The sequence below is a fragment of the Crocodylus porosus genome, unplaced genomic scaffold (assembly GCF_001723895.1).
Source record: "Crocodylus porosus isolate Cpor-Errol unplaced genomic scaffold, CroPor_comp1, whole genome shotgun sequence".
Classification (NCBI taxonomy): domain Eukaryota; kingdom Metazoa; phylum Chordata; order Crocodylia; family Crocodylidae; genus Crocodylus; species Crocodylus porosus.
The window spans coordinates 12,687,902-12,698,070 of record NW_017728906.1 but is presented as its reverse complement, the minus strand read 5'-3'; the positions used below and the strand labels follow the sequence as shown (position 1 = coordinate 12,698,070).

The 10,169-nt window shown below is 44.1% G+C and overlaps 1 protein-coding gene across 1 annotated transcript in view; it reads right to left on the bottom strand.

Moving 5' to 3' along the window:
- Positions 1–2,518: 2,518 nt before the first annotated feature.
- PTGFRN (prostaglandin F2 receptor inhibitor) overlaps positions 2,519–10,169 on the bottom strand; it is a 56,500-nt gene continuing 48,849 nt past the window's right edge. The window contains exons 7-8 of the mRNA XM_019557100.1: positions 6,810–7,115; positions 2,519–4,843 (exon numbers count right to left, since the gene is read on the bottom strand). Coding sequence (XP_019412645.1) covers positions 4,677–4,843; positions 6,810–7,115 — 473 coding nt within the window. The 3' untranslated portion in view covers positions 2,519–4,676. The remainder of the gene's footprint in view (positions 4,844–6,809; positions 7,116–10,169) is intronic.

Genomic DNA, 10,169 nt, shown 5'->3' with positions numbered 1-10,169 from the left:
CAAGTTCATGGGGAAAACCCATACCAAGTAGGTATGTTGTCAGCACAGCAGTGCCACAGGGCAAATGTTGCTGCACCACCACCCACTCCCTCAGATATCTCACTTATTTGCATTCTGACAGCACTCAAGGACAACAGGGGCTGGAGCTCCAGTGCACAAGGTACAATACAATTATTTCAAACAAAAGTCCCTTCCCAAAGATCCTCTGACCTATGCTACCTCCCAGATTCCACCATGGATACATATGGATTTTGTCACAGCCTTTTCTTAGGGGACTAGATCCAGGATTTAAGCATGCAGAATCAAGGGAACAGAGAACTTCAGTGCGAGTCATCACATAGCGGCATTGCCTACCACAGGGAAGTGGCTATAGTATTAGTCAAGCTGAAGGGTGCTAGTGACATGAAAGACTGGTCTCAAAGTTGTAGAATCTCCTCCATCAGAAGTTTTCAAAAAGAGGCTGGATATGAATTTGTTTAGGTTGTCTTAGGGATAGGGTAACCTGCATCTATGCAGATGTTTGGATTAAAATGACCCTGGAGGTCTCCTGATTCTATGGCTTTTACATTGCCATAACAGAGCCCAGAGCCTAAAAATGCTTCTTCTGCCTCATCAGATGTAAATACCTATAGAGAAAAGTACAAGTGTTACAGCACAGCAGTGAGGGATGTTCTTCCTACTGCCATAGCTTTTGGCAGCCTTACCATTTGTAGAAGAAGAAATAAAATCCCAGGCTGATACATTAGCAGGAAGAGTATGAAAACAAGATTTTTAGCTATAACCACAGCTGCTTTTTCTGACAGAAGCTCAGGAAGAAAACGCTTTAGGGGAAGTCAGGAGCACCAGCCAGTAGGCCTTGCCTTGGTTTTATAGGATACAGCATTCACTCACAACAATCCTTCAGCAGAAAAGAGGAAAAGCAAACTGTTATCTGAGATAGGAGTGTAGAGGGTGGGTACAGAAAGGAAGCAAAGGCCAAGGCTCCCTGTGTTGACCTTGCCCATTTGCTGGTTCACTCTGTGGTCTTAAGCAAACCACTGAAATTTCTGCAAAACAGGGTAATGGCTACTTCACTGGGGGAGCTGTAGAAACAGGGTCCAAGGCTTAACCCCGACATCCATGTTCATGAAGGTATTAAGGAGAAGTACCTGTAGGGCAAACATTCTGATTACAGAGTGATTTAATCAAAAGACTCGCTCTTTATTTTAACATAAAAAGAAACATTACACAGCATCATTAGAACTATTCAATTCCTGCATTCCAGAATTGTGCCAAAACACCATTTTTTCCCTTAACTTCAAAATCCTGTCCTTTCATTAAGTCATTTTCAAGCTATTCCCAGTTCAAATGCCAAGTGTTCAGAGGAATTTCCCAGCTGTAACTAAGTAGGAAATGTGTGGCAATGTGAACAGAGTAAGACTGACAGGAGCCCTTTGGATACTTGGCTATTGGCAGTCAATACCAAGGGTTGCAGCATGGATGGTACTGAACCTCACACTGTGCCTTATGTGACATATTCTTCTGGTACCCACCTGTCTTCAAATGCACACAAGTGGTAAAAAAACATAGGAAGGAGTGACTGACACACCTTATTTTTTTATAGCTGGAGACAGATTACCATTATATAAAAAAGAGTTAATACAAAATTGGCACAGCTTGAAGGAGACTTGCTGAGAAACTTCTTTACCCAGGATTTCAGCCTTCAAAACACACCAAGACCAGGATTTAAGAGGATGCAGCATCACCTTCCAAAGAGCTAGCAGCTGTGTAGCTTAGGGACTAGCTCATTTTATTTTGTGTGGGAAGAAGGTGTTTTATTATGGTCTCTAAAGGGAAGTCAACATTAGATAAGACACAGGAACCCCTGACTGATGGGCAAAGAGCCCCAAGCCAAAATAACCCTGAGATTTTTGTCTTCACGCCAGAGCACGGCATGTACTAAGGAGCTGCTGGCCACTCCCTGCTCACTCATTCCACAATCACCGCATTACAGTCACGGTTCCCTTCTTCCACAACATAACCAAAAAGCAACAAAGACAAGGGCTAAACCAGCCAGGAGAGCGAGTAACTTGTGCTTTGGGTAACTCTTTTTCCTTCCCAACAAAAGACACGCTTGGAACTTTATTTTTTTCTTTAAAAAAAATACTGCTATGTTATGAGGAAAGCCAACATTAAAGCAGGAAAGAAAACAAGCAGAGTTGCTGCTCTGCATGCGGGAAGGGCAAAAGTAATCTGAAGAGAAGACACAACATCCTGCATGACCAGAGAAAAGTGGGCTGCCTCTGTGGTTGGCAGAGTAGGAGAAGATGACAAACATCCTGTGCTGGTTCGAGAAGAGGAGCATCCCCTGCTCTAATGAATCAGCTCCACTACTTTTCTTCTTTGGAAAGTAGAGTAAATACTGTTTCCTGTATTATAAAACAGGGAAGCATCTACGGCTGCTGCGTGTTCCTTGCTGGACAGCCTCTGTCTGCCTGCAGCTTCAGGAAGGTGATTTAAAAAAAACAAAAACAAAACAAACAAACAAAAAAACTCTCAAGGCTCTTCTCCAGGAAAAGACTGGTATTAAAGAAGGCTGCTGTGGAGATTCTGACCAAGATACCTCAAGTGCAACTAGTAATTTTGGGTGCCAGTTTTGGGGTGCCCAAATGAAACATTAAAGAGGTTCCAATTAAACCACACACACTTAAAGACAAAAAAACTGCTTAGCATACATACACTCTCTGGGGAAAAAAATACAAAACTTTTTTTGGGGGGGGAGTCTCAGACTAGACCCAAAATAGCTCATTCCACGTGGAAATCTTAGCCTATGTCTCCTGGAGAAAAGTTTTATGGCAGCTTCAGAACAAGTCAGGACATAGGCAATTGAATGTAAGAAAGAGAAAATGCACCCCAAAAGTTATCTGTAGTCACTGCTTCATTAGAGCCTATGAGCACTGATGGGAAATATAGTCCTGTTAGGAAGTTAGATCCTGCAGCACCTAAGGAGAGTACACCGAGGTGGATAAGTAATTACAGATAAGACTAACCCTGTAAAGTCTGGACTGTTAACAATACGATGGTGCCTTGACCTTTTGGAGATGGCCTCTCCTACCAATTGCCCTTTATTCCTAAACAAAGTGGAGATGGATGAAGCACAGGCCTCAACTCTGAATCTTCCTCATTGTTGATTTAAGCCAAAAACTCTGGGTGTGATATCAGTAAATTTGGTTGTGTACACAATGTCTATAGTCTAACTCTTATTGCTTAAAAACGCCAGCCAGGCTGGAACACAGAGCTGCCTAGACAACAGGGAGCACCTTCTTCAGAGCCATTCCAGGAGAATGTGGAAGACTGGAGCTGGGCTTCTCTACTATAGCACCTAGGAGTATACCTCATAAACCCCACCAGGAGATCTCTAGTGCTGGGCATCACAATGGACAAGGGGCTGTTGACAGGTAGAAATCACTGCATTTTACAAAAATATCATCAAACCCTGTGGACCTTTTATTCATGTTGGGCTGTTTCTGTTTCTGTTCTGAGTTGTAACTCAGATCCTATAGATCATGACCTCTCTGCTGCCAAAATTCAAGGGTTGTAGTGATTTGCCTAGGCAACTGCAAGGAAATAAAGTGAAAATTATTATAAAACCTACTGCCAGTACATTACACAGTACATTGCACTGGCAACAGTTGGCTTCCAAGCCCTTTCCAGCCTAAGGTTGGCTGGCTAGCTATCTTTAAAAGATTTGGTGAAGCTCATTTAACTCTTTAAGGAGAGGGACTGCTCTCACAGCACATGCCATCACCATTAACTGATGCTTTGCTGGCAATCTGTGCACAGAGACAAAACTGGGCAGGCCATAAAAACTAAATTCCCTTCTTACTACAAGCAGTAGCCTTATCGGGCACTGTTCAGGCACACAGAGGGGGATTGTAAGGGACAGAAAAGCATGAAATTCTTATTCAGTCCTGGGAGATTGCAAGCCAACATCTGTCACCAGAATTGAGATCAAGAAGGATTTCATGTTTTCTTAAAGAAATTGGTAAAAAGAAAAAAAATTACTAAAACACATCTCAGGAGTCCTCTGTGTACACTCTCTTCTGGAGTTAATGGCAAAGCCCCTGAAAATAGGGGAAGGAGGGTACACTGATAATTACAAACCAGCCCTTGACTACAGCACCTTATTGTGACAAGTCCAGAGCAACCCAGACTGCAGCTTTCCTCCCAACACTAGAGATCTGAATGAGTCACTGGGGCAGGGTGGGGCTGGGGTGCTGGAGCAGGTCAGCAGATTGTATGACAGGCAAATGTTTTTTCCAACCTCTGCCCGCTCCATGGCAAATCCCTCCTCCCAATCATGTGATCACACCAGAGAGATCTTAAAAATGAGATAAAAAGATTTAACTGCAATTTTTGTCTAAAAGGCCCTGATGAAAGAAGGCTAGACAGTCTGAGTGCAGGATATATCCCCACAGAAAGTGCCACAGGAAGAGGAGAGCTCTGTGTTGATAAATATGGCCTGTGCTCTCAGTACTTAGCATGTAGAGAGGAGAAGCACTAGATCCTGGCTGAGATCAGAGAGAAAAAACACCATCTGAGGGACATTTAAGTGTTAAACACTTTCAGTTTAAAAGCAGCCTCTGGACAATCCCTCTGAATCTCTCCCAAAATGTGCGTGCGTCTCATTCCCTTGCTCAGTCCATTTCCATAGACATCAGCCGGCGTCGCTCCCGTCTGGTTTCCTGAACTTCCTTCTTGCAACACCAATGGGAACTGCAGTAGCCAATAAGGCAGGATAAGAGTCCAATGAGGGTGGCTAGACCAGTGCCTATCAACAGTGGATATTTGAAAGCGTTCAGCACTGGGGAGAGGATGGAAAAAGAAGAAACGAAAAATCATTAGAGCATCCTGGTAAGTGCCAAACACATTTGTTCTGCCTAAGGAAATACATAAATAAATAAAACCCCCACGTTTCAGTTCGGGATGGATTAACTCATTTCATAAAGGAATAAGAACAGCTCTCTATTTCCTACCTTCACCCTTTTAAGTTTCTGAAAAAGAATCCTTTCCCCTCACCAATTCATCCCTTCACCATCTAAATTTCCCCCAATTCCCAGCCCACAGGGAACCAAAAATACCAGGCTCTTCCAAGAGAAACCCTGTTGCAAGATAACCAGCTCCAGCCTAGCCAATTCCGAGGGCTGCCCTGGTTCTACGAAGCATCCAACCATAAATCTTGACGTTCATTTAACAGCCATTTAAATATGTCTGGTGGAAAGCCTTTCCATTTAGAATCGGGCTCCCAAATGAAGAAGGTCTGACTTCAATAACAAAAGTCTACTATAGATTTAGAGCTAGGTAAGGAAGAAATTAACTTGAGCCGCTTAGCAGTGTTCAACCAATCCCATAATCAGGTGCCTGTACAAGTGGCCTAATTTTTGAAGTGCTTTTCTGCCTGCTGCCATCAACTCAGGGGAATAAAGAGTTTGTAAGGCAGAGCCATATAGGAAACTGAGGGCAATCACCCAGGTGACAGACAACCCAGAAGAGTCAGGCAAGAGACAGACTCTGCTGCAGCTCTCACCATGGCTGATACGGAGAGTACTGAACTCAAGGGTTAACCAACTGGAGAATGGGAAGAGTTAAAAGGCAATTTGTCTGGTCTTTGGATAATTCACTATCTGCGCACAGGGGACAGCAAAGGCATAAGTTTCACTCCATCTTCTTTGGAGCCTCCTAGTGAAGCCATTCCTTGAATAGCCAGGAAAGAACGTGTTTTGATAAATAATTACGACAAAATGATTCTTAGACTAATGCTACTGTTTAGTTACTTGCTGGGTATAAGTGCTTAACTGCAACATGGACTTGACACTATCACAATCAGCCCTCTCTTTAAATAGAGTGGCTATCAGGAGCTACTCGTTAGCTCCCCAAGACCCCAGGGAAGCCTATCACTGAGTGGGACAGATTCACTGATAAATTTGCCTGTTCAGCTGTTGCTGTGGTCTAAAACCTGCCAGCAGGGTCAAGGAATGATTAGGTTGTCCCAATCAGCCCTTGCCTAGAGCCAGCAGGAATGATAAAAGCACCAACACCCTACAGTATAAAAACTGCCAGTGCTGGGCCCTGGGCAGCAAAGGGAATAGGGCTGCCCAGACATGGGCTCCTGCAGGCTATTAGGGAACCAGCCACTCTGTCCTTTCCTCCCCATCAGAGGAGGAGAAATATAGAATAGAGCACTATGGGATACTGCGAGGGGTGGGCAGGTGTCTCAGACCTGTACGCGCTATAAAATTTGTGATGGCAAATCTTCCTTGATAAAGAAGTTGCTGTTTGAAACAGCACCTTTTCCGTCCTGGATCTGCCATTTTTGTATCTGATGGTGTGGTTGTGTCGACCAGTGTGATGTCTGAACATTCACTTGTTTTGTGCTAAATTCCCATGTAAAGTGCAACAAATGTAACATCTGCCAGCAACTTGACTTGAGAAAGGGAAGCACTTCACTTCACCTATGTAAAACATAACAGGCCTGAGCAGAGAGTACGATTAGGAATTTTAAATCTATCTGTTCTTGCATTGTAAAAAGTAGAGGTTGGCAGTGTGCAGTGCCATGGAGTACCGCTCCACTGACAGTATAAAGCAGAGATACCAATGGATTCTGAAGTGTGCTGTACAGTCTTTGCCTGCAGAGAAGAGGCTACAACACAGCAGCCTCTAAGGCGGAGCGGATGCAGAATGAGGGATATTTGGCCTTTGCATCTCCAACAGGGGCTGTGGCAAATACGTCCCCTAGCCTCAACCAGGGGAAGTTCTCTAAAAATCCTTACCATCCATCTTCACAGACAGAAATATGGGCTTGGACTTGATCTCTGGTTCCTGCTGCCAGACACCCGTGGGTGAATGCACCCAAGGTGTCACTGAGCAGTAGTGGTTGCCGAAGTCGTGGTCCTCACTGCTGTGCACACGAAGCCGGAATTCCAAGGGGCTGATCCTCTCCAGGCTGAGATCGCTGCTCCCATTCCTCCTGGCCTGGGTCACTATTCCTGTCCGATCCAACGAGGCGAGAAAGACTGGTTCCCTATCCAGAGCAAAGGAACGCACAGCAAACCAGGAGACATCGAAGGACATATCCTCTGGAAGTGGAAACAAACAGAATTTGGCAAGGACAATAAGCTCAGAACATTTGCTGTCAATCAGCAGAGGAGAAGAACTTGGCATCTCTGAACATAAATGAGCATTATATCCAGATGTCTCAAAATACCAGACAAGATTCTTTCTGGTAGTCCCTGCCCTTCACAGATTCAGCATTCCCACACAGGCATGAGTAACAATACAGATTGTGACATGAATGCACTCACCCCAAAACACAGGAACTGTACTTCTTAACCGGGCAGATATACAAGGCGGTATAGGTAACTGTCTGCTAGAATACTAACTCACTACTGTGCATAGATACCTGCATGTCTTGAGCAAAGGCTACATCATACATTGAAGGGAAGGAGTTAATGCTGTGGCACTTGATGAGAAAGCTGTAGCTTGGGTTTGTTTTTTCAGGGGACAGTCAGAGAATTTCAGTACTTAGAAAAGGCTGTCAGTTGGACCTGGTGAAGGACTGTGGAAAAACACAAGAGTCAGGTAGAGGGGAAACTCAAATGGACACAATGGTACAGGTCAGCATAGGAGAGCTTGGCACCTGGAAAAAAAAAAGTGATATTAAGAGGTTGTTCAACCACAGCGGAAGAAGTGGTGTGCATGTGCAGGTCCTTGCTGAGAGCTGGGAGGGAATGCAAGTTTGGGAAGGTTACTGAAGCTGGCAGAAGGACAGGATTCTTAATTGAAAGGAAACAGAAAGAGTGGGATCTCACCATTGTTTATCTACCTTGCTAAATGGAACCTTTAATTTTTTTTTTACCTTACGGGTAAAAATACCCCCCTTGGGAGTTCTTCTCCCATGCAAAGAACTAAAGCACAGGGGCCACAAGAGTGGAATGCAAAATGTCTGCTAGCAAAAACCCTTTCTGAACTCTGTCCTTGTCTACCATACCTGCTCACAGACAGAAAGCCTCTTTAAGGGCAAGACTGCTAATTAGTCAGTGTGATCAAACAAAGGCTGATAGCCAGATTCTACACAGATCACACAAAGAAAGACAAAGGCATCACAAAGCACTGTCCACTATCACATACCACCTATAAAATATAAGTCCTACCTTTCTTCATTGGTTTTACATTAGTTGTGTGCCATCAGAGAGCAAGCCTTGCACAAGTTTTACCATCCAAGGAGATAAGCTACTAAGTGGCTTTGTAGTGCCTTCCCACCTTTAATGTGAGCTGACAGACAGTCAGAGTCCATGCACGATCATGTTGATCTTATTAGCAGATCAACACATTAGCTGTGTTAGGCTGGTAGCTGAGGATGTTTTTTAATCACTGCACCATCCTCTGTTAATGCCTAGAGCAGGTTAGAAACAAAGCTCGGACACTATCACATTCTAACAACAAGCAGAAAACCATTAAGGAGAGAGAGAGAGAGACGCCTTAAGAACCAAAATAGGATTTGACACTGATTTTTGTTCTAAATCCCCTGCTGAAAATGGAACTTGCCTGACAGTAATCAGGTAATATTATCGCAGTCTGTGGGTAGAGATTATGGGGGTCTCTACTGGGCCTATCCATAACAGCAGGAAGATAAGCAAGCAGGGAGGGAGGCATTGGTGACAGGGTGACACCATTACTCTGATCATCACAGGGATTTTTATCCAGGATGTAATAACTTGGCAGAGCACCCTCTAAATCAGCGTTTCTCAACCCGTGGGTCACAACCCAAAAGTGGGTCACAAGAATATATGAAAGGGTTGGAAACAAACTTTAAGAATGGATCAACAAATTTAAAAAATGGATTCACCTTTAAAGGAAAAAAAAAACAAAAAACTTTGCAAGGAAACCTGCAAGGGGCTTATGTCACAACACCCCTGCTCCCCACCCTGGCCACTCACTGTTCCACATACTTGGGGGGCTGGGGCCTGAGGGCAGAGAGTTGGGACTGGCCATCAATGTTTAAAAATAGCTCCTGGTACAAAAAAAAGTTGAGAACCACTGTTCTACATAATGGTGAGCAGTTTTTACTCAGAAGATAACCAGTCTTCTTTACCAGGGTGGATCAAAAGCATCTGAAGACCATGGACATATGAATGGAGGGGCAAGATTGGGGGATTAACTTGAAGTGAATCCCAGCATAGCAGGCCGCTCATTTGAGTGTGGGAGAAGAAATGAGAAGGCTCTGCACTAAAAGGCAAACTTTTGAATATGTGAGAAAGCAGTCCTGATTCATCCAGAGATAGATCTGCAACTTTGGGGGAGGATCTACATTGATTTTTGGACTGCAGCCATGTGCTCAATGGCCTTACCCATACCATGCCCCTGGTTTGTCATATAAAATTAAGACAATTTGATTTGCCGTGGATTAACTTATTTGTGTGTCCATAGCCACAGATATGTGGGTGTGGCTAACTTGATTTTAAGTCTAAATCATGAGTGGGCCTTAAGCACAAGTCTGCTGCTTTAAACACAAGTCTGCTGCTTCTGCAGATAGTGACCTGTATCTTTGTCCCACACAGATTAGCCAAGCAGATAGGCCAAAACTGGAAGCTGAAATCCTTAATATAGATTTTGGGTACAGGTTGTTATTCATGTTATATTTTGGTTGGACTTAATATTTGCAGAGTACCAGAGGTAACACAGAACCCTGATGAAACACCTGAAACATGCTGCTGTTCTGTTAAGAGGGAAACATATGCCCTACTCTACCTAGATATCAGCTTCTGCCTTCCAGAATATTTACTGAGACAGTACATAGGAGCAGCTGTTACGCAGCTACTTTTCAAATACTAAGGGTAAAATCCCAGTCCCACTAAAGTCAATGGAACAACTCCAACAGACTTCAGTGGGACCAGGATGTCACACTGCCATGCACACTTCCACACCTAGTAGGTACCACATCTAGGGGAGAGGCCTGTCTCTGTTATCTACTATGTCTCTGGTGCAGTTGCTAAAAAGTGAGACGTAGGGTAAAAATTTCATAGATTTCATAGACACCAGGGCTGGAAGGGACCTCGGGAGATCATCGAGTCCAGCCCCCCGCCCAAAGGGCAGGAAGTCAGCTGGGGTCATAGGATCCCAGCAAGATAAGC